The following is a 25,914-nucleotide window of genomic DNA, read 5'->3' as shown; positions in this document are numbered from 1 at the left end:
TTAATGAGTATAAGGTGGTATAAGGTAGAAAATTAAATTTATAAGCAAATGATAAAAAATAAAAATGTTTTTTAAATGAAAATATATAAAGGAAAAAGAAAAAACAAAACAATAAAAATGTATTACTTACATGTAATTCAAATTTATTACACAATGACTATATTTATGTAAATATTAAAAATCGAATTGTTTTACAAGTTTCAATGCTGTGTATGAGGCAATCCAATGCAGTTGAGTAACACATTTTCAGTGAAATGTTTCTCTCCTCTCTTCAATTATTTTTTTAATTCGTTCTAGTTAATAAAATCTTTTGAGTAAAATTAAAACAGTAACGGCCATTGAAGCTTTTGTTTAAACGAATCATGATTATACCACCATTTACTCCAGCATCCATAACGGAGGTCGTTTGTTAAAGGGTTTTAGTAAAGCCCGGGGTTATCAATATTACGAGAAGTAAAATGGAGAGTTTACGGTGGTTAAGAGGGAGAGGGGAGTGAGGAAGATTGTGGAAGGGAGCTAAATAAAATAAATGAAAGGTTTTAGGAAACTCACAATAAGGCTGTGAGAGGTTTCGGTTAATCTAGAGCAGTTGAGGGATGATGGGCCTAACGCATTTTAGCACCTTCATGGGAGTGAACAGGTGTTTAAGACATTTAGGGTTGGGGGCGTGGCAGCACCGGAGCTATCCCATTGGCCAGTAGCTGGGCATGCGCCCTCCCCTCCACAGCTAACACCCCAGTTAGCACAAACTGCCCTATTTGTTATTAACTTATTTACTTCCATTTACTACCTCACTCAATATCTTTACTTCTATACCCTCTTCCTTTAATACGTCTTATCTAAGATAGATTTCGTGAATTGATTGTCTGATTATTGTTTGGGATGCCGGTTTGTAAATGATCAGGAAATAAACTAAATCAAAAATTTTATTCCTAAAACAATCATATTAGATAAATATTTACGTAATGTAAAATTTTCTGAAATATTAAATTTACTCTATATTGATGCATTGATGCCATTTTTAGGAGCAGTCTCAACTCCTTTATGACACTACGTCAAGCCGAAACTACTATCAGCTACAGTACGTTGGCAGCAATGCTCTCAAGAAGAACAATAATAATAAATTAATCACAAAACACACGGTTAGGACCTATGATAACGTTTATTATTATTATGATTGAACAATACGTAGTATATTATTAAGTAGAACTTAACTTTAAGCGACTAAATTGTTAATATATGTCCATATATGTGTGTATTGTAGTAGTGAAGCTCTTTAGACTATTCAAGGTGGACGATCAGCAACATAAGGAAGTCATAAATTCTGTGCTTTTTTTTTTTTTTTAATAATTTATTTATTGTTATTTATAAGTGTATACAAAAAATAAATTTGCAGTAGGTGACATAGTGACATGATACAAACATGTGGAGAATCTACCCACTGATAGAACTCCAATAACATTTCTAGAGGAGAAGATCTCGAGGCCATCTTCTTTTCAGAGACCTAGGAGGATTATTAGGTAATGAAGGAGAAGCCAGGCTAGAGACAAGTGGATTTGGGTGGTTGAGAAGTTTAATTCTGTGCTTAGATTTATTATTAGTGAGATTTTAGACGATGCTGTTTGTTTACGCCGTTTTTCAATATAAGGCACTTTTTAAATAATGCTCGATTAAACTGTCTTAAAGTCTTCTATTCTCGTCTTAAGCTAATATTTCAAAAGTGATATAGGACTGTCGCTTCCTGGGGGTGTTATTGGGGCGGGTCTGGCCTGGAAGGACTCCATTTAAATATGATATGGAATAATTAGGGAATTACAAAACTTAAAAGACTGTAGCTAAGAAATTTGATAAACGGAAGAGATCAATAGACGCTAGTGCAATGACCTATCAAAAGAAGACAAACAAGATTATGTCAATAAACTAATGATAGGAAACTCCTTTATTACTTGTTATCTAAAGTCTCACAACTATTTCAAATACAGCTTGTAAATGCAATCGGTGACAGCACGATTTTATGAAATCTTAAATTTTAAGCCTTGGGAGTACCCTAATCTAATACTTTTGATTCGACATTCTTTACCCCAAAATATGTGATCGTCTTAGTTGGTTTCATATCGGCGAGCGCTCGTTCTTTGGCTTATGTCTTCCTGTAATTCGTTCCTCTTAAATTCGGTTAAGCTACATGTGTTACCTAGGTGTTAGATTAGGTGAATCATAAAGAGAAATTACTTTGTTGAAATGCGCCTCTGCACTTCTTAAACTCATCAATAACCCCAAATTATTACTAAGTTCAAAAATCGCTTAAAATGTAGCCAAGTACATGGGAAGGAGAAACCTCCAACTTTTTTTTTTTATTGTACTGTTTTTTCCTTATATCGTTTACAAATGGCATGTCAAAGTCCTTGTGTAATAATTTGTTTGTAATGCAAAAGAGACTATGAGTTATACATCGCAAGACATTTTGATTGTAAGATCTGAATGGTCTGAAGATGGGAATTTTCGCAGAAGCCCCACACCTGAATGGCGTAAGTCCATATCAATCAAAGTAGTATGTTGTATATTTTTAGTTTGTTTGTAGGTGATAATTTATTTATATAATGTAGCAGTCGCCGAAGTAAAGGAATTGATGCAGTCTGTTTATCAAAGTTAACACATGGAATTTACAGGTCATTCGACTGTCCGTTGTAAGTCCTTATTATTTTATCTCAGTTTGCTTAGGTAACGGGATATTGTAAAGTGTTAGTTAAGGACAATCTAAACGCTTAAATGTAAATGTAACCTGATTAGATATTTGTAGGTAAATTTTTGTTCGCCGTTTATTGAACCAATTATATAATAAATTTAAATGAATCTGTACGTTGCGAGAATCTTTGGGTTGGTATCCGTGGAAAGGAGTTATCAGAATGTTAAAAATAAAAAAAAACGCAATCAAACATTAGATTAATTTTTATTATACTATTTTTTTTCAAATATTATTCATAAATTATACTTAAATGGAATTGAATAATATTAGAATTATCGCGTAAATTCCTAGAACGCTATTACTTACCACTCTTCATTGAGTTGAAATTAATCCTTGCTCGTATCAAAGTTATTTAATTATTCAAGGTAACAATACTTCTCTTTACAGAATATGTATTTCTAGTTGATTGTAAGAGAAAGCAAAATAAAAAAAAAAATAAATAAATACAGAAATAAATTCTACAAGTCCTTCGGGATAAATTCACTTATCTAAATATTGAAACTTGGCAGTCGGGGGTGTCTTCTACAAGAAATACAAGACTTTTGGTTAATTACTTTCTTTATGTCATTCGCAGGAACGTATACTTTTTTTTATGTTGCCATGTACTGACCCATGGAGTGCTATATATATGCAAGGAGCCATAATATATAGTGGAATCGCCATGGGACACCAAATTTAATATTCTTCGTCGTCAATTTTAATGACAACCTACCAATTTTATTAAGTAGACTCTTGAATTTCGACTCTATTCGGATAGAGTATAGAGGTTCTAGTATTTTTAACAGATACTTTAATTTAATTACCCAAATATAGTTTTTTATATAAATTTATATTTGTGCTAAGTAAAATTTAAAAAACTGTGAGCTATAGAACTCCGAAAACGAAAGTCGTATTTTTGAAAATAGATGTAACGTGATTTGTAAGCTTTTCGAGCTATGTGCAAATACAGCTTAATTTTCTTCTTAACTTGTTTTTCCAGGGATTTATTGTTATATATAAACTTTAACGTCATTTAACCTACATTAAGCAAGCTTTTTTTATCTTTTACAATCCAGAAAGTTCCAGCACGGGTTCTAAGGGCTTTGAAACGGATACATAGCGTATTCCCGCCCTTTCGGATTACCTCTTATGAAGTGCAATAATAGATCATGAATTTCGGTGGAAATACGACAAGTATATCGATTAAGTTAATTGATAAGTATTTATTTACACCCAATATTTTGAATATGAAAATATAAAATCTTAAACTAGTGTTCATTATTCATTCCCAAGGTTAGGAAATTATTTATTAATTTAAAACATGAAAAGCTCAACTGTCGTATGCGCCCAGTAATACCTTACCCCATGTCCCAAATCTTGCATAGAAAAAAATTAACCAAGCTAAGTTAGGAAAAAGTAATGGAATGAATGAAAAAAAAAAAGTTTTCTATTACATCCACTACCTAAGTTGGATGAAATTTGGTTTCAGGACATTTTTCATATATCACATCTACTGAAGGATGTAAAATTCTTGGTCTAACGAATTAAAAATTATTTTTTTTTGGCTTATCATAAATACTATAAAGTTTTCAATAAAGCTTCAAGAATAAATAGTTTAGAACGTGCTTACAATAAAAAATTAATCAGAAGCAATATTATTCATATTGACAATAATCCATTCAATCAATCAAAAAAATTATTCATATTATGGAGGATAACCAAAGAAGGTGGACTTCACCTGAGAACCACTTCTCTCTGGAAAAACTGGCACTACCAGAGACCCTTCCACAACTAATTTGTACTTTGTTTATTTCTTATTCTTAATATTTATAGATACATTTTTCTACATTTAAGCAGTTTTGTATCAAAAATTAAAATACTCCTGGACAAAATTAACGCATATCTTTGTATTTTATATTTATTTGCTTACTTTTTATTAAAAAATAAATGAAATCACTCTAACCAGTAACTAGTATTTGTTACTAGCAGTCGCTTGTTGGTCTGGATTATATGATAGGCTGTTGTTTATTTATCACGTGATATTAAAAAATGAAATAATACTCTAGTTTTGTTTAAGAGTGTATATCCACTTTTGAAAAGTAAAGGTTTTTTTGATAGATTAAAATTCTAAAACAAAAACCCAATTAATTTTAAAAATTTAGATTTTAATCTCGAAAATAGGAATTCACATTCAATATTTTAAATTTAAATTTAACTTATCTACTTGAAATGCTCCCATAATAATTTTCCTTAAGATATGTTATGGTGAAAAACTGATTTATTTTCAGAAGATATTAATAATTGTACAATGTTTTATAAGATATTCGAAATGAGAAAATATACCTACAAAAATAAATTTGATTATTAACACACACAATTTTGATCCAAATATACTCTCAACTTTTATTTTCAGAAACTCTCCATCGTTTTGGCCCTCAGGCCATTTTCAAGGAGACAACCTATCAAAATTTTTGTTTTTACATTAATTACATTGTTTTTTTAACAACATACTCATATTTTTGGTTCTATCTTAAATATTGATGTCTTGTTCTTTAAAATCTTTTCTGCAGGCTAATTGCCCATGTCATATCTTTAAAACAAATTAAATATTAAAATAATATCATAACAGTTTCAAATAATGTATTTAAATTGATTATTTACTTACATAACTTTTTATATTTCAAATCTAAAACTTTTTTATATAAATCTTCTGTTTTTTCACTTACAAACATCATTTATAACAGAACCTACCTTCAACAGGTTAGGACTCTGTTATCAAGTTGTTCAATCACTTTGTCCCCAAATGGTGTTGTTTCAGCTCAAAAGAGAAACACATTATTATTTGATACAATATTACTGCCCAGTTATATGGGCTGTTTAAATCGATATACTCATCACTCTTTATTAAATTATTAAAAAAATAAAATACAAAAAAGGAATAATAATACTCAGACAACTTGTAGGAACAGACTGGAAATCAAATTTATTTTTATTTTAATGATTGTTTGAGAGTGGTTTATTTCATTATTAACATACAAAATTGTGATCCAAATATACTCCCAACTTTTATTTTCAGAAACTCTCCAACGTCCAAGCAAATAAATTAAAATTTAATGTTAATTAAATTGTATTAAACGTAAAAAAATTATATTCCCAAATAAATAGTATAATGTTATGTAACTCGTAAGTTCGAGTGTTAGGTACAACGGAATAACAAAAAATTGATAGCTCGAATTCGCTACTTTGTACCACACCTGATCGATCTGCACTCATCAACGAAACGATTTTAGCGGAAACACTGAATGAAGGAATAATAATGAATGAGGCTAAGAGACACAATGAAGGCATAATTTGGCGGCTGGTGGGTGATGCGACCCGTGGCGAGCATTGAACTTGTCATATGTCACGGTCGCTTCTTCCTATGCTCAGTCTATCTGTCACCTCGGTAGAAAGATGTTTTCCTTATGTAAGTACCTAACCAGTATACAGAATCTTAAGATTTTTTTCTTTACCTTTATAATCCATACCAATTTTATTGAATAATTAATTTTAAGAATGTTTACTCAACGAAGAATTTGTTTTGAATGCTGTAGATATCGTGCTGTTTGTTGCTACTCCGAGTTGGTGCATGATAAAACCCAGCGATATACTAAACGTTGAGTACCTGCCAAGCACCTTGCTTCTAGAGGAGGCAACACTGGAGAGGATCCAAGAAGAGGCAGAACAGTTGAGGAACACCACCACAGAAGGAGATCTGAGAGATGCTTACCTCACCATGCAGTTCCACCGGTAATATTTTTATTTTCAGAATTTTGAAACAAATGTTTTTAATTTGTCAAATTAAATCTACTAATATAAAGATAATTTAGGAGATTGCCAAAGCTGCGGTAAAGAAGGCAAAAATATTTTTTAACTATTCATTTTTAACCGACGTTTCGACCCACAATACTTCACTTCAATAGAGCTGAAATTAAAAGATACAAAGAAGGTAGATTCAATGCAAGAATAAAAGAGTGACAGAAAACAGATGTCAAGGTTAACTTATATAAAATAATAGCATAATAAAAATAAATACAAACAATTATTAGCTAACTTAATAAAGAGTAGTGAAATAATAAACCAGAATATAAAGCAAAAAATCATTAATCTAATTAATTAAGGAGACTTTTTTTTTTTTTTTTTTTTCATACCCTCCTGTAATGATGTTATTGAATATTTGGTACATACATATAGGAGGTATGCTATATGTATATCTGGGTGTTAATGATACCTTGGATTGCCTTTTGGCATTTTAAGGTTAGGTGAGGGGTCCAATGAAGGTAGTTATTATTTAACTAATAATAAAATGTTAAAAATAATAAATAACAAAATGTTTTCATCTAATTAAGGAGACATAATAATAATATATATTATGATGTATTATATATTATTTGGGAGTGGGAAGCTCATTGATAAGGCACTGTGCAACTAACTCTAAAGACCCGGGTTCGAATCCGTCTGTGACAGATAATTGCTGTCTGTTTCACTATAGGCGTGAGTTAGCACTCTGGGTTAGGGTACCCTCCGGAGTCACCGAACCTCATAAAATGGGTACCTTTACTAGGGTAAAAATCTGTCAGCCGAGCGTGATTCTGACCAAATCACTTCCTTGCACAACCGTTGGTCTAGAACAGTAATTCCTTGCAAATTACTTCACCCATAACCATTCATGGGTTGTAGAGGTACAGATTTAATTTAATTATGATATATTAGTTCACTATTCTTTATTAAATTAGTCCTTTTTTTTTTTTGTATTTATCTTTATCCTCCTAATTATTTAAGTTTTTGATAGTTTGTATTCCTTCACATTTTCATCTGTTTTATCTCACTCTTAACTCTTACATAAAGAACTGGCTCTGATGAAGAGCTATTGTGGATCGAAACGTCGGCAATAAATCAACAGTTCAAAAACATAATGAATTTTACATATCATAAAGCCCATCTATTGCATTTCCATTACCTAAAAGCTCTACGTTATGCAGATCGAAGATGAACGAGTACATGTGCCGAGTGTACGTGGCAGACGAGATACTCTCAGAGATGGGAGAAGGACAACTTGGAAGGCTGGGTACACCCGCGACCAACCACAAGAACTCAGATAGAGACCATCTCCTGTCCGACCAGGGATCTGCATCTTACAGGGACTGGCTGTCGAGGTGAGAAGTATATTTCGGATCTATAACGATTATTTCTTATTTCTAAGAGAAGAATTATGGCATTGAGCAAATATTTCAGAATAAGGGAACAATTATGAAAATAGAAAGGATCTTATACCCCAACATGAAATTTCAAATGTTCTGACATCAAGTTAATTGCCACGAATTTAATTTGAATATCTTAAATTTAGAATAAGAATAAACATTTAATTATCGATATTTAAAATTTTAATTTTCTTCTGCTCAAACAAAGTGAATGGAGAATTAAAATGTACATTAAAAAAGTATAATAACAATAACATACCTGATCGTAAATTTTGTTCGACCCAATATTTCACTGATTTTGTAAATTCGATGTAATGATAAAGGTAGAATTCATTAAGAAATAATATCACCGATATAGATTATATTTTGAATCTACATTATGAATCTTCGGAAGTTTTGTTTTTATCCAGCAATTGCTTGCTCCGGACTTATCCTGTGGTAGTAGACTGATCTGAAAAATAAATAATTGGTGATTTAGAAATGTTACAAAATCTGAGTATAACCATTAAGTTTAGGTTTTTAGTATCCGAATACTAGTATCCAATCCAATCAAAGTAACCAAAACTTAATGGAGATATCAGATATATTTTTCGCAAATGTTGTCAAATCAGATTCCTCAGCTAATGTATTTGGTAAATGTCTCAACAATATGCTACTTATCACACAACAGAATTTTGTAAAGAAGCAAATAAGTTATAGGTAATTTTATTTTTTAATTTTAGGAGAAGCCTGTGGGTCTCAAGTAGTAGTAGACTGATCTGAAAAATAAATAAATAAATGGTGGTTTAGAAATGTTACAATTACTGCTGTAATTGCAACACAATTACTGTTGTAATTGCATTACAATTACTGTAGAAATCTAGGTATTTCTTAATGAATTCTACCTGAATAAAATATATATATATAATCTATTAAATATTTCTCATCATATACTCATTAAATTAAGTATAAGTATTTAAAATAATACTATAATGAACAAAATCTAACATATAATTTCTTCATTACTTCATAAATATTTTCAAAATTTTTATCTTTAGTATGTTGTGTTTTCTAATAGGGTCCAAACCTGCCAAGCAGCTGATATAAAAGTAGTAGTGGGTGATTCTAATGAATAAATAATAAATAATAAATATGGAAAATAATAAATATTTATTCCGACGATAGAAAAGCATAGTAAAACAAACGATAATCGAGAAAGAACAAATTTTTGGCCACCTCCTGGGACTTGTGATGAAGGAAAAACACTACACTAACACATCTCGTTTTATGTTGTGTCTATTGAGACTGAGTAAGGTTCTAAGATCTAGTGGACATTATAATGAGGTAAATGTAGTGAGATCCTATTTGGGAGCAGATGTTAATTCTGTTCATTTCTTGGATTTAGGGATGGCTCTACAAAGCGAAATATAGGGTATATAGGCAGAAAGATAATAAATAAAAATGGTTTGTAGATAAATTGACGGATGTGTCAAGTGTCAAATGGATTCAAAGAAATAAAAACCAAGTGGGATATCACTAACCAAATGATACCATTGGATAAATATCGTGAGGCAGACCAAAAAAATCACTAATAATTCTTAAAATCACGCGAAATGTGATGTTGTCATAAATGGCACGAAGCAGTAAGATATTGAAACAAGTGAAAAGAGGAGTGAGCATTTTGTCCAATTCTTCTATTTTAAACAATCCGTTGGACAAAATAGAAAAAATGGACATTAGTCTTGGAGTAATTGTGTAGATGATCAGCGATCACGAATTTTCATCACGAATCATGCAATCACATAGCGTTCCTATGTTTAGTTGGTTGGTAAATTGTAGTTTTTGTGGATTTGTATCATTTATTTTTCAAGTAGTTATCTGTTTTCTCTAAGGGTGTATTTTATTTCTTATTTTCAAATAGGGATTAACTATTTCCAAATTTAGGAGATCTCGTATTTAGAGTCTTAAAGTAAAAGAGACAAGAGACATCGAAGATGTGCTTCTTGAACTTATATCCAACAATTTAGGCAACTGATCATGTGCTTCGCTCCTCTAAACAGATTTGATTTTGTGTGCTAAGTACAAAATGCACTATTTCGTCCACCTTTTATGCCAAAACGAAGCCACAATGTTTTATCGGGGTACGAGCAGAAAAATTTCTATAAATCTTGGTATGACAAGTGACAAAGCTGGACGCTTCCTGATGACTAACTTCAGAAAGACCATACTGAGCGCGGAGATTAACGAAGATTAAATAATCTATACTACATAGGAAATCGAGGAAAATATGGAATACGTCCCACCAGAAACAATAGAAACTGAGCAGATTTAAGAAGGAAGGAAAAACTACGATTTTGCAGATACGGGCAGGTTCGCAAACTTATTTCTTTGCGACAGAAATAAATCTTGTTCCTTGTTTTTACTACAAAAAAATAGGGTCTCTAATCATAATCTAAGGAATGATATATTTAATTAATTAATATTAATTTCATTTCATTCCCACTAAGAGATTACCAATGAACAAATTCGTGTTGCTTATTTTATTTTCTTATCAATTTCCAGGTCTACTTTAATGGACGATGTTTACCGACACTATGACACCATGATGGCAGGCACTGAAGAAATCGAGACGGGTGAGGTGACTGGATATGCTGTAGGAGGTGGTAAAACCACTGGAGGTATGTCATACCTTCTACAAACATCCACATATCACGCGTCTTAGTATGAAAGAGACACAAATCCAAATTTCTAATGTCTGAAATATAAATAGTTACCACCCTAAATAGCAATCAGTCCTCAAATAACACCAACAATATACACAATGGATGATATACCATCTGTTAAAGGAAGTAACTATGGGGGTTTCTAGGTAATCTTTGTCCCGTAGGAACAAAAGCATTCTTAAATTGTACTCCTATCAATCTGGATGTGTGGTATAAATTTGAAGGAGTCTAATGTATTACTTCAACATTATAGGATTACAGACCTTTTCTGATAACAAAGTGACATAAAACACTGGTATTATAATTTTCTAATTCAACCCAGTTTAAAAACTCGTTAAGCACATATATATTTTCCAAATCAAAATTGGAACCGATACTTGAACATATCGCTGACGAAACTATGTCTCAGAGCTGGCTAATGTTTTATTACATTAATTAAAATTAGAAGAATGTTACTTTTATTCTGTTACCATTATTTAATCACTCCTGACCTGAACATCCTGACCTGCGTATCCAAGATCTGTGTGCTTACTTTATAAACGTCTCTCTAAATCTCACCACTCTCTTAGATTGCGTGTGCATATTTTTTTTTATGACCACATGACTTATAAAATGATGCGAGAATTCTTTAAAGGGGCTTCTAAACGTTTGCTAAGCAATAGCAAATTCGCGCATGCATGTCAATGGCGTGTCAATGGAATATTTTAGGTACAAATCAAAGAATGCTATTGCTGAATCCACAAATTTGTGCTGGCTTAGCATTGTTTTAAAACTACCACCAACAAATAAATGTTTATGCTCTCTGTGCTTTAATTAATAAAAGAATTTCCCTAACCTTGGGATTGAATAATTAAATCTAATTTAAGATGGTATATTTTACAATTTGGTGTAAATATATTGTTAATTAACTTTAGCGAATTATTGTTATTTAACACAATTAATTAAGCACAAATATATATTTATAAAGAGATTATATGTCTAGGTAATGAAATTAACAAGTTTATGGTAAAAATTCTGGAACGAAAGTTGAATTTATAGGTAATTTAGTACTATTTTGTGAACTTTGACCAACCAGAACCTACTTTACTGATATTTACGTTTCACTTAATTTAGCTTATGTTTAATTTGTTCATATATAATGAAAATCGAATGTTATAGCCAAAAAAAGAAAAAGATAAAATAACATACAAGCATGTGGATACATTTGTTGCTACCTTTGTTTACCAAGCATTTGTAAGATTTGGATTTGCGACGAGTGGCAAAAGCGTAGATCCAGCACATGGTTTTCAAAACATACTCCACTTGAACTTATACTCATCAAGAACATATAGTTCCAGACTTTTGTTTCCACCTGTCTTTATTATTGATTTTTGCCGAAAATATCATCCGTCTCTCTTGCATCCACTAGCGGGCAAGATTTTGTTAGGCCATATTGCTAGAGTAAGACTTTCCGTTCCCATTTTATAATTACTTTTCGACTCCGTCCCAAGCTTCATTAACATGCACAATATGCATAACGCTATTTGTTGATTCCGACTTTTATGTTTCCCTTTCCTTAAATAAAAAATTTGTGAGATCTTTGGAGAAAGAGAGTTCACCGTGAGAGGGCTCTCGTTTGGATCTCGCGGAACAATATCAAATAGAACAAGGAGCCTCTTGGAAGATCTAGTAGTACAAGAGCCGGGAAGAAAAAAAGGCAGTTATCTCACCCCAATTTTTGATTACTTTAATGAAAACTATGTATAATTACAAGTCAAAATTGATGAGACTGCCAAGTATAGGTAGGGGGAATAAAAAATGGCGGCTATTTCAAAACCTTAAAAAAAGTTAATATTTCATTCGGAGATCTATATCTTAAAAACTACCAACAAAACAAGAAAATCGAAGAGAACATTATTTAAAGAAGAGTGAATTTGCTGAAATATTATCCCTAAAAGAGCTATTTACGTCCAATAGTTCTCGAGATATGGCTTTTTAAAAAGCAAAATTTCTTAAAAATCTACTGAAAGATTAGTGGTTAGTTAATTTATTTTGAGGAATCTATATCTCAGGAACTATGTGACGTACAGATGTCTATTAGCACTCAAATTAAAGCTGGTTGAATGGATTATATAGAAGTTTATGATCTTTACCTTCGTAGGAATAGTAGTTTTCATAATATTTGCTAAATTAAATTGATTTATAGTTGTTCGGACAATAAGTTTGATTTATGAAAAACTTCATTTCAGAAACCATTGGATGTACAGTTGTCTGCCAGCTCTCAAATTAAAGCTAGTTAAATTTACTACAAAATAGTTGATAATGTTTGTCTTTGTAGGAGTAGTAGTTTTTTTGATATTTGACAAAATAACCTCACAAAATGTATATTTCTTGTTGTTCGTATAAAATGTTGGATTTTGAAAAAATATATCTCTAGATCCGTAAGATCGACATATGTCTGCCAACACTCAAAATAAAGGAAATTAAACTTACTATAAAGTAGTTCATGACACTTTTCTTCGTAGAGGTAGTAGTTTTTATGATATTCGCATATGAATATAAATTTGGCAAATGAAAATTTGTCCGAAAACTATAAATCAATTTATTTTAGCAATTAGCTACGCTCTGAGATCAAACCTATTTAACGGACAGGTCACGCAATGCGAAGTTCTAAATTTTCTTGTAGCATCATCTGTCTTCGGGTTAAATATTTTATGCAATTCTTTACTTCTAAACTTTTATGGATAATAACATAAACAAACATTCGATATGCCCTTGTTCGATAAGATTAATACTACTGAATAATGATTCTATGGGTCATTGCCCATAGGAGTAAAAAACGAAACTATAAAATAAAATTTTGTTTTGCTTTTGTAAACCAATACATTAAGTTTATTCCTATGAATATAATAATAAATAGAAAAAAAGTTGTTTTGTTTTTAATTAAATTATATGAATAAAATAATGTTGTTTTTACAGGATACAGTGAGCAAATGCCTGGAGCTTCTTATGGCCCACCACCTCCACCGCCACCCCACAGCTTCACCCCACATCACAGTGGAGGTAATCAAATATAAATAATAAGTGCATTTTGATAAATAAACCTATTTAAATTGTATTTCCCATAGTTATTTGAGTAATAATTATTTAAAACTCTCTGAAATCTATCAGAAAAATATCAATCTTATTTTTTTTACGATCCCCTTTTCCTTCTTTTCTGATGTACTGAGGGAGAGGCGTGATTATCTACAGGCTACCACCCTATTCTAACTATGGTGGGAATCAGGTTTTCATTTCGTAGGACCACCACGAACCCACAGGGGTGACTCACAGTTACAGTGAAACAGAAATTAATTATCTATTACAGCCGGATTCGAACGCGGGTCCTTAGAGTTAGTAGCACAGTGCCTTACCACTGGGCTACCCGGTCTGTGGGGACTAATATATAAATATATCGAGTTAAATTTATCCGTTTCCTGAATAAAATGGAAATACTCCTCTTTGTAATTGTTTTTTCAATAATATTCTTTTAACTCATGTTAATACCAATGGTATGCTCAAAAATAAGATTGTTTTCTCTCAAGTGATCAGTTATGATTTTCTGCCAGGCATTCAGACCTACAAATATGATGGCCTAGCCTATTAGATATGTTTGCTGTTAAGGTTAGGGAGGTATAACAAGATGTACAAGCGGGCCAACTTCAGTGGGCCACGTTAGTGCGTCTTCACCGCCGTTCGGCTCTTAGGCTGTTAGTAACTGGCGTCAACAAATTTGTTTGTTCCTCGTATAAACACCGTTTTTTTTTTATGTTCTTTGGCTTTCTGTCGACAAACCATATAATAAGCATAGCTAGTTAAAACGGTGTTAGTATCCGAGGTCTTCAACCCATTCCCATATACGGTTGTGAAATTCTTTTTGTTATTAATTCGTCTTATGGACAATTTATTTGAATTTAAATAAACACCAACGAATAATACCGCATAATGATAATAACAAATTCTTATTTCCGTTAAATTTACATGTCTCTCACGAACTATACGTTTATAATACATAAAGACATAACAGATTAAATATAGTACTATATTCAGGAATATTAATTTGAACAGAGAGAATTGTTGTGATAAAAGTTTTAAGGAATAGTGTCTGATGATTTTGATTATGTTTTAAGTGAATATTTGACTAATTAGAAATTGGTGTTTTTGACCTGGGCAGAATAGCCAGCATGGAATTAGAGTTTTTTAAATTATATAGTTTCAAAGTTGTATTAAGTAGATTGTCCCTGAAGATGGCCGGATTGGCCGAAACGTCGGACTTATAAGAGAAATAAAAGGTTTTGAGACTATAACGGATAAAATTTGAATTATTTATTTTTAAAAAATTTACCAGTCTCAAGAAAATATTAAGATTATATATAAAAGAGAGTTATATTTAAGTTGTCCAGTACATTGTTAGAGATATAAAAAAAAGTGTATAGATGCGAACGAAACATATCAAAAAGAACTCTTTTTCTCGTTTAAACAAAGTTATTTTTTGGATTTTTTACTTGAAAATATCTGGAAGAAATGAGACTGCAGGGGTCTGTGCTATCTCCAGTACTGTTCACTGTATACTAAGAGAGCACGTTCATAAAAATAAATTAAACAATTAGAAATAGAAAAAAAATTAAACCTAAATCAAATAGATTATAGGATGGTCAGTGTCTCGGTTAATAAAGGTACAAAATAATAGATAAAACTATTTATTTTTTCTATTATTTTAATACCTTTATTGACCCCCACCCGAACTATCTTTCTACAAACTACTTCATAAGGTCAACAATCTTCCTCCAATTTAGATCAAAATAACATATTAAAAAACAAAATTGGATTTAAAACACAGTGACAGAGCTGTTTCCAGTATTTTGTTGCAGTTTACATTTCATTCTGACTAATTAGATTCTTTGAACCTCCACTTCCATGTTTTCACGGAATAACCCGAATTACTTAAACGAATTTCCATGGCTTAACATTGTATTCATTTGACGATTTGGTTCTCATGAGGATCCCTTAAAAGTCTCGATGTTATGAAAAGTCAACAGTCTAATAGTTGATAAAAAAAAAACAGAACCTGTTAATCACAATCACCTTCAGCGATGTAGAAAGATGTAAAATTGATTCACTAATTGATAAACCTACGTAATGAGATTTATCTAATCAAACTCTCCCTTACAATCAATCACATGCAACAATAATTTTTAAGACATACTGAAACATTGCGGTCAAATAAAACTCAAATAGTAAATTGGTGTACTATTTTTATTTTTATTTGAGGCAACGTTTCGCCCCACGTTGCAGGGCTTCGTCAAGGCTGTTTTAACGGCAGTCATAGTCAAAGAGTCAGAGTTATGTATGTTTATTAAAAAATTCTTCTATGTGTAATATTAATAATTAAATTGTGGATGAAAAGTCCCAAGGAAAAATGATAACTAATGCTTCCATAGAGTAGTATTTATAAAACCAGAGAATTTTTGTAACATGACTGGAGTTCTGAAGTATAAAAAAGTTTGAAAACGGCCAAAAGTAAAGAGCCTAAATAAATTGTTGATATATATACGTATTTTTTTTTTTCATTCTGACTTTGATTTCCATTGAGCCCTGACGAAACCCTGCAATGAGCGAAACGTTGGCTCAAATAAAAATAGTACACAAATTTACTATTTGAGTTTTATTTGACCGCAACCGGACCAAATTCCATTTATTAATAATTTTTAAGATAACGATTTTTTGAAATAATGGTCTTAGTATTATTTTTATTTCCAATCAACTATTATATTAGGACTTTATTGTAGTAGGAGAAGAACCCCACAGCTAAGAGAGAGTTATTAGATATTATTTGCTATAAAGAAAACGATGGGGTGCCGCCCATGATTCAGGTGAGATAATATTCGGAAGCGTGGATAATTTTCCATTAAGACCCAGGTGTTGGTTCCCAACGAGGTAGTGGCTACCCATCTCAGCTTCCAGTCTAAACAGATTTCACACAGGCTACATCTGTCAATACCCACCCCCGCCTGTCTAATAGCACTATATGTCAAGGGGGCTTTTTAACACGTTTTCCATCTAGTACGCATCATTCACCGATATAAGGGCCGCTTTAGTGATGTAAAGTGGGATAGAGATGTACCGTACCAATACTCTTTATTCTGTTGATGACCAAGACAAACTATCGAAAATAGTTTGTGGATGATTTTACCAAAATCCAGCTATGAATGTAGCTAAATCTATTTTAAAATATACCTTCTGCAATTCTTCCACCAGTTCTTATATATTTCTAACCAAATAGATCTATTATAAATATAATGTAAAATTATATTTATATTTCATATCAACATTTCATTTGTATTAATGTGAATAGTTGAAAAATAAATATTTCCTAAAATAAGAATAAAACAACATACTAGTTTATATAATTTTAAAAGTTATGTATGTTTATTTAAAAAATTCTTTTATGTGTAATATTAATAATTAAATTAAGGATGAAAAGTCCCAAAGAAAAATGATAACTAATACTTCCATGGAGTAATATTTATAAAACCAGAGAATTATTGTAACATGACTGAATTTCTGAAGTAAAAAACGTTTGAAAACGGACAAAAGTAAAAAGCCTGAAACGTAAGTAAATTGTTGATATATACTTTTCTTTTTTTTTTTTTTTTTTATTCGGTTCTTCTACAGACCTGCCCGAACCAGCTCCTCCACGCCTGCCTATTTTGGGCTACTGCTTTCCAGTTCGCTGCATGCAGCTCTTTCGCATCTTTGTTGATTCTGTCTTCCGCGTGGTCTCTGGCCTACTATGCAAGCATTAATTGTCGTTTAGAGACTTCCTGATGGATTGCTTCGAGCTAAAATACATGTCATACCCATCTTAACCTCCCAGCATTCATATCATGAGACTGAGTGAACAGTCTCTGCAAGAAGTTCACTCTGAGTTCACCTCCAGGTGTTAAGGCTCTGATCTCAGATCACTCCGCTAATAATGTTAGACTCATATATTCATATATATATATGTAAGTATAAAATGAAATTGTAGCAAATAGTTATTTTAAATAAAAAAGTTTATTCTTCATAGTATTATTTTTGTTCAATATGAGTTTAATGAGGTTCTGAGGAGACTTTCTTCCTCAATCATTCTGATTGTATAATGTAAAATCAAAATATATAATCTTTTTTTACATGAAATGATTATGTTATCATTTTGGGACGTCAGAAATTTCAATTTCATTTTATGGTAATTATTAATTACAATTAATTTGACTCAACTAGTAATTGTAATTACTGTTTTTTACCTAGTAGTTACAACCACCAATTACGATTATTTGTAATTATTTTTAAACTAAAAACTTCACATTTCTTCATTTATAAACTAAATTCTTGCAGTTCAAGGTTGACTTATTCCTTTGAAAATGAATTTTTTTTTCTTGTTTTAAAGTAAAAGCTATAAACATATTCCTTGTTTTTGCCTTTACCTGGCTGCAATATTCTATTATCAGAGCTTAAACAAGCTCTTTTCTTGATTTAACATGGAAAGATTTTACATGGAACAAGACATTTGTGAAAACTTATACCATTAACTTACAGCCACAGAATTTATTTCTTGTGGAATTAATTTCTTGTAAGGATGGTAAGAATCCAATTCTACATTAAATCATATTCAAGAATATGGCACGTAGTTTTTAAGTTGTAGTCAATCCAGCAGAACAATAAAGAAAAACTTTTTTTCTTGAAAACTTCTTTCAATTGGATATAAATAGTGGATACCTGGATGACCGAGTGAGTTGAGCCACAAACTTAACATTAACATAGTAATGGTACTTTTTTATTTTTAATTATCTTATTATATACTCAAAAGAATTATGAGCAGTTTTCGAATTGGAACAAATAGGTTTTGTATTTATGTCTGGTAAATATATTTTGTATCTGTCACAGAATTATATTTAAAAAACCTATTTCTTCAGGTGATGAAGAATATTACTACCATGGATATGAAAGCAGCGGGAAGAGCTTGGCACTTAAAGACCTCTTCGACTTGGCATTGACAGCTTTGGCATTCCTAGCTTTCGGGGTGTTTGTAATGAACCTAATTATCACGTGCATGGTGGTAAGTAATACTGTGGCGGCAGTGGGGGTTCAAGAATGAACTTACCAAGTCTACCAGCCAATAGCAAATAAATAATATTAGATTAAAAAGTTAAACATAGAAAAAAAAACCCAAATAGCAGCATAAATTAAATCTAAATTTCCAACAATAAAAAATGATAATATTATTATTTTAATAAAATTAATTTGTTTGTATGTACATTTTATCTTAGGTATCTCTTGAACTCCTATGAAGTGGGAACTCATAATAATTAGCGATCATAGATATGTGAATTAAAAAAAAATAGAGGGAGGAAGAGGGAGGGAGGAGAGAGAGAGAGAGAGAGAGAGAGAGAGAGAGAGAGAGAGCATGTTCAGAAGAAAATTCACTTCTTCATTTTGAATAAGTAAGTTTTGTCCTGCTTGGTTGAAGACTGCTTATCGACAACGAGAAAAATCGCAAAGAACCCACGGTTCAAGTATGACACCCGTGAAGTCTGTCTCGCCTGGTGTGCGTAGGGTTTTATTATATTTTAGTAAATCCAAGCTTAGAATATATAACTGGTCCTGATAAAAAATTTAAGTAGGTAATTTTTTTAAACCATTTCCGCTGGTGGAAAGGAGATTGCAGAGTTCGGTAAAAAATATGAGAAAAAGAAATGTACCAACTGTGATTGCAAAATTATATTATGTTCTCACTTTCTAGTGCACTGCCTTACACTAAAACTAAGAAGGATTTCTGATAATACCCAGGGAGTGAATATAATACTACATTATAGAAGAATCAAGTTATTTACAAATTAAGTTTACTTTTCTGTAAAATTAAAGAAGCTGCGCAACTATCTAAAGTTTTAGAGAAACATAGCGATTTACTATGGAAATGACTACCTAGGGAGTGAGGGTTCGAGGGTAACTTTTATCTAAATTTGGGAGCATAACGGAGCGTATAATAAGAGCGTAGGATTCTTCCAAATTTATAGGGTTGTATGTTGACAAACTCCTTACTAAAATTAATGTTCTTTGGCTTACCTATCATTCTATATTTTGTTTTTTCCATATTAACCGTTATTCTTGGCTGGTAGAAAAACCCAATATGGCCTTATCGTCAAAAATATCTATTGTCTGTTTATATGCTTTGAATTCCAATATTGTGGACTACCATTTTTCTAAAGTAGAATTACAGAATTCAAAATTAAATTATTATTTAATTTACTAATGTAGAATTACAGAAATCCCCATATTTCGATCTCATTCGTCAACTGAATTCAGGATATCGCTACACTATTCATTTAAGTGTAAATTGAATTCTACAAATCAATCATTCAGAACTAAATCAACATTTGTAATGTTTAGTTAGTAATTTATTCGGTATGGAGAAGTTGAAACAATTATTGTGGAAGCAATAACAACGACACCAAAGAAATATTAAAATAACATATTTTATCCATGTGTAACAAAATATTGGAATAAGAATATAAAAATTCCATATTAGCTCTTTTCCTATTTTGCCATACAATTGACACATTCCAGAAAATTATATTTTTTTATTGTGTAGTATTAAATTCTGTCATATTTTTAGACAATGGTAATGTAGATCATAAAGTTCATTCACACCATATTTATGAATATATACATTAAATGATAACAAAATAATAAATAGAAGAAACAGATAAATAAATATATACATAAAATAACAAAAACAAATAAATAAAAATTTAATTCTAAAGTAAAATAATATCTTAAAAACAATCATTCTTATTAACATTCAGCCTGGGAAACTCCGAACCATACTCTTCTCCCCAATAGTGGAGGAAAGAGCAGACTACGAAAGATCCCGGCGCTTCTCTCTCGACTGCGTCACTGGTATGAAAAACAGTTAAGGATGTGTGAGGGTGCTAGCTGTAGACGCTCAGGCCTTGAGTGGAAAATCTGGTCCTTGCCAGAACCCAGAAAATGAAATTGCAATACAAATTTGTGAATAAATAGAGAAAATCGTACCGAAAGAATTCTTTTTCATGTAGTTGAAGGCATTTTTTATAAGCGTAAATAGCAAATTTATAATATATTACTATCCTTGGAAGATTTTTTTTTTTCCTCCAGGGTCTTTTGTAGAAGTTGTAAAAATATATATTTTATAAATTTACTTTATAAACATTAAAATTAACAAAAATATACGACAGTATTTGATCATTTTTAAATAATTAATTTGTTATAGGGAGCACAAGGCTCTACGATCGTGATGCAAACTATGACGACCACGACATCAACAGGTAAATTGTCAAAACAACCAACTTTGAAATTGTTTATAAAATTTTTGATTGATTAGGATGTCTGCAACAATAAGGAGACAGCTCTATTTTTGACAGTTTTCAACAAGAGAAACCCGTCTGTGTCAATTAGAGTTTGAGAAACTTTTTGAATAATGAATATAATTGAATACACCTACCAATATTAGAAGCAATCCTTCCCGGCTGGACCCGCCCCACTATGACCCCCTTTTTTCATAGCCCCTATTTCTGAAATTTATTGTTTTTAGCATGAATATATATACCAATATATATTTTGATTCCGTACTATCTCCTTCTTCTGTAGTTGCAAACGTTTTAAGGAGTTTTTGAGTTTTAATTTTGTTGTTGTGGGCGTTCTTTGTAATGACGAAAACTAAGACCCAGGTAGCGATGGTCCTATATCACTTCTAAATTATTTGCTGATAAAAGGAGACATAGGATAGTTTAATCCAGTAATATTTTTAAAAAAACCTGAAATTGGAAAACGGCCTGATATTAGTGAAAATAGCATAGAAGTTGGCTTTTGCACAACTCATTTTATTTTATATCTCTGATTCTAATCAAGATAATAAAGCTGGTGCAATTTATTTTGCTATAAAAATTCATAAATAAGAAGTTTACGAGGTGCGAACTAATGTCAACTTCAGGAATACAACAGTGCTACAGAATATAACAAATCCGTGCACATATGGTTGCGATCTGGAGAGATAATCCCGATTTTCGAGTCTCTAAGCTTCTGTACCTATTTTTCCTGTTTTCTTCTTTAGTTAATAATGTTATTCTTTTTATTTATGCATTTTTTATTACTGTTAACAAAGCAAAACAGTAAATTATTTCAAAGAAATTCGAAGGTACTTTAGAATTTAAAATAAAAAAAAAGATTACGTTTAGTTTGGACTATAGCTTACAATATACGATGGAGGAGGGTGTGCATCAAATTCTGTTGAGTTTTGCCAACATTTTTAACCTCCTTGGAACTCGGCTTCAGACCAACACCAAGCCGCTCTATTAAAGACTTGAAATTCGGGCCGAAATGTTGGCACTAATATTTTTTACAAGTTTTTACTTATTTATCTTCTTCACTGACCGGATTCCCATCTCCTCATTCATTTTCAAAACCGCGGGATATAACTTTTGCCACGGAGAAGCTGCTTCAGCTTCAGTTCTATTCAACAGCTCTGGTCGAAAGTTATTAATTACGAGGGTAAAACACAAGTAGTTCCAACGATTTGAAATAAATCATTAACACAACTTAAAATAATACAATAAAAGTGGGCCTGCAATCTAATTCAAATTATAAAAATCGTTAGCGGTGGAAAGCACAACTCTACACGAATTCACTGAAAAAGGATTTGTATCAATATATGCAGTGAGCTCAAGCCAAAAAGTCATGTAATATAAATTTAGATAAACTATTTCTCAGAGAAGAGGCAAGACGTACTAAAAAAAAAGTCCCGTAATAGTCGCCATTTTCACCTTAACACAAGGTTGTGGCCTATTCCCTTTCTTCCCACTTTCTCTTCGATATTTTACTTTTCTGTTCCACGGATCCCTTTTCCTTTTAAATATTAATGAAAATAAAGATAAATGATGAATTATTATTCTGAATTTAGGAGATGGAGCTGCGAAAACCAGAGATAAGAGGTCAGTGGAAGACGAATTAAACAACATGGCATACAGAGTCAGCCAGTCCATAGAAACCTTCTTGGGTCTCAGTAAAGGCAAGAAAGATTGCCTTCGCTACAGTCTCTGCAAGGACAATAGATTTTCCAGAAAATTGAAAAATTCTCACAAGATATGGTTGCCGTTATGGAGGTAAGGATAAAAATATTTAATTTTTAGAATATCAAGATTTATATAAAAAAAATTCTTTTTTTTTTTATATAATCAGAAAGAATATCACTGACTGCATTAAGTGAGTCTATATGCATTAAAAATGACAAAAGCCAAAAGATGATTCAAGTAAAGTATGACAACGTATATATTTTGTTAGGAAAACCAGTTAGATTCATTTTCAGCTTTTTTTGAAACACCATTGTTATTTAAAAATAATAAAAGGCTTCTCTAAGATGAAGATTTTAAGAAAAAAATAATTTATTTGTTCATTATTATGGATATTGCATACCCAACAGCAATTTATGTAACTAAATCATAAAATTAATAATGTGTATATTGAACAATACAGACAATCTCTACATATACACAGCCAATAGAACAAAAAATATTGTATATCCACAAGCATTGTGAAATTACTTATTAGAAAGATGTGCTATCATTTTTATTTCTTTAATGTTTTAATCAAAATGAGCTGATACAGCTAGATGAACACAAAGAAGTCTATTAGGGATCAACTTGAAGCTCATCAAATGTACTGTTAAGTACATTATTATGATATTCAGCTGTTTTTAATAGTTCTGAACTTATTGCCAATAAACCTAAAAATATATGGAACCTATTTTGAAAAATATGCCATATTAGGCCTATGCATCTCTAGGGAGTGGTAATCTTTTTACCATTGCCCTTGTCAAACATTTATACATAATAATGCATTGAAAAATAATAGTTTACAATTACTTCTAGTTACAATAAAATTATAAGCAATTTTTACTAGACTATGTGTAGTTTTCTTTAATATATTAGACATGACTAAACTAACATACATTAACATTTTGCAACTAATCTATGAATGAAGAAGCACACACTAGTTTCATTCTTAGACTTCCAAAACAAGGTACTGAGAGTCAGAAGATTCCCTCTGATTTATAAGAAATAGGCAATTACATCGCGTACTATTAAGTGGAATTTATAATTTAACTTCATCACAAAGACTAAAGCTATACATCCTGCTATAAACTCTATATTAAATTATATTAGTTATTTAAATATAAGAAGATGGTAAGCGGTTGCGGTAAAAAAAGAACAGAATTTTTGTAATGTTCTTAGTTGTTTTTTGTATCTTTTTAGCCCTGCAAAGTGGGGCGAAACATCGGACATTAAATAGTTATAAACTATTTGTTCTTTTTTGACCGCAAGCCTGACCTTCTTCTTATATTTAAGTTTTACAGTCAACTATATATATATGTATTAATTATTATTGATTTATCTTTCTTTTTCTCAAATCATTAATTATTAATATTATTTGTTCTTTTCTCATTCATTCTTTAATTACGTAACTATTATTATTGTCATTTAGCTAATCATTTTTTTTAAATAATTGATCATTATTATTTTTTTTACACTTGTTACAATTGTTAAAGCATTGTATTTGGTTAGGGATGTCTTTTGTACGAGACTACATCCTGCCCCTCCCCCCACATTTTAAACTATTAAAAAACTAATAAAATGTTAAAATAACCATGTAAGACCCACCCAGCCCATCTAGAAATAAAGGAATAAAAAAAATTAAAAATTGCACTTACTCTCTAGATCTCCCTATGATAGAAAACTTTTATTTCATCCATATTTTCAAAATATCTGATCTCTTGAAAACTAAACATTTTAATTTCATATGTTCCTTAATTATGGTTTATTCATGGTTAAATATACGTTTTTAAAACATATAGACAAATTCAAATAGAAATAAACTATTTTGATTAAGTCATCCAGGAAACTAGGTGACATTTTAAAAATTAATATTGATACAATTTATTAAATCTAATATTTAAAAATTCAGAGTTTAATACATAATAGTATGTATATAATGACAATTTAAAATGTTAATCTCAATAATTTTTGTTTATTTTTACAGCTTTGGACTTAGCTGGGTAAGTGGACACTTTGGTGGTGACCGTTTAGCCAACTTGCGGGGCGCAGTTCTTGGATTGGGTGCAGCAGACTGTGAATCAGCATACCCTAACTGTGTAGTGAAATAAATTTCCAATTTTTATCTCAAGTTTTATAATTATGACCAAAAAAAAATTTAGAATAATCACCATATTCAGAATCCTTATGTTAGAATCAAAAAAATATCTTTGACTTAAAAATGGTCAAAAGCACAACATTAGTGAGGTTTTAAGAGCATTTTTTTACAAATGTAAGAATATTATTCATACATCATATCATTACCATCAGAAACAATAAGACTGAAGGATTAACTATAGTTGATAAGCCATAATGAATAAATTAGATAACAAGTATTTAAAAAAAATAAGATTGTGATAATTGATATTAATGGATTGTTTGCTCGTGCGCTGTTATCACATTTTGAAGTCTATTCAAATATTCTATTAATTTGATAATTAAATAACAATATCAATGCTATGTTGTTTTTTAACTTGGAAATACTTAACATTTATAGAAATAATGAAAAAAAAAAAAAAAAAAAAGGGTTTAAAGAGGTACTGCTGAAATGAATATATTGGAAATCAGTAAGTTGTATATTTTTCCCAGTAATTTGTTTGTTTAATTTGTTCTTTCACAAAATTTAATTAAAAAGTTATACACTATAATAAGAATATTGTTTGAAATAACAATAAAAAAATTTATATTTGTTATTTTAGCTTAGGAATATTTAAAATTTTTAGAAATAATGAAGTTTTTGTTCATATGTAACATCACCCACTGCTTTGAAGAGAAACTTACGGAAAACTTATCATAGTCAATTTATTAATACGATACCTCATTCAAATTATACAGAAAAGTGAAAAAAAAAAAAAAGAAGAAAGAAAAATAGTTGAGCTTTCTCACACATGCAAGGCCCACATAGCTAGGTTACATGGTACTTCATTTAATGTTTATTATTTTGGCACCGACCGATAAATATTGCCATCCCGTCAGAAAACAATTGTCATGATTTGGTGAATAAATAAAAAAAAAGGGCATCAGTGATTTGTGCTTAATGGACTTCAAAAACAGCTTCTAACAAATTT

General features: G+C 30.9%; 1 protein-coding gene across 1 annotated transcript; it reads left to right on the top strand.

The window, feature by feature from the left end:
* Positions 1 to 6,318: 6,318 nt before the first annotated feature.
* Positions 6,319 to 24,938, top strand: LOC106685836 (uncharacterized). Its single transcript, XM_014428769.2, has 8 exons — positions 6,319 to 6,511; positions 7,744 to 7,917; positions 10,504 to 10,619; positions 13,623 to 13,706; positions 18,638 to 18,780; positions 20,974 to 21,028; positions 22,660 to 22,861; positions 24,795 to 24,938. Exons 1-8 carry the CDS (start codon positions 6,351 to 6,353, stop codon positions 24,916 to 24,918), a joined length of 1,059 nt encoding a protein of 352 aa, XP_014284255.1. The 5' UTR covers positions 6,319 to 6,350; the 3' UTR covers positions 24,919 to 24,938.
* The last annotated feature ends 976 nt before the right edge of the window (positions 24,939 to 25,914 follow it).

This window comes from Halyomorpha halys, unplaced genomic scaffold, assembly GCF_000696795.3.
Source record: "Halyomorpha halys isolate HHAL.00 unplaced genomic scaffold, Hhal_1.1 Scaffold748.1, whole genome shotgun sequence".
Lineage (NCBI taxonomy): Eukaryota > Metazoa > Arthropoda > Insecta > Hemiptera > Pentatomidae > Halyomorpha > Halyomorpha halys.
This window is presented reverse-complemented; position numbering and strand designations above follow the sequence as displayed.

Excerpts from the sequence above, each read along its gene's own strand:
- LOC106685836 (XM_014428769.2), top strand. The coding sequence starts at position 6,351 with ATGATAAAACCCAGCGATATACTAAACGTTGAGTACCTGCCAAGCACC. Across the intron at positions 6,512-7,743 it reads CTCACCATGCAGTTCCACCG|ATCGAAGATGAACGAGTACA; the intron begins GTAATATTTTTA and ends TACGTTATGCAG. Across the intron at positions 22,862-24,794 it reads ATATGGTTGCCGTTATGGAG|CTTTGGACTTAGCTGGGTAA; the intron begins GTAAGGATAAAA and ends TTATTTTTACAG.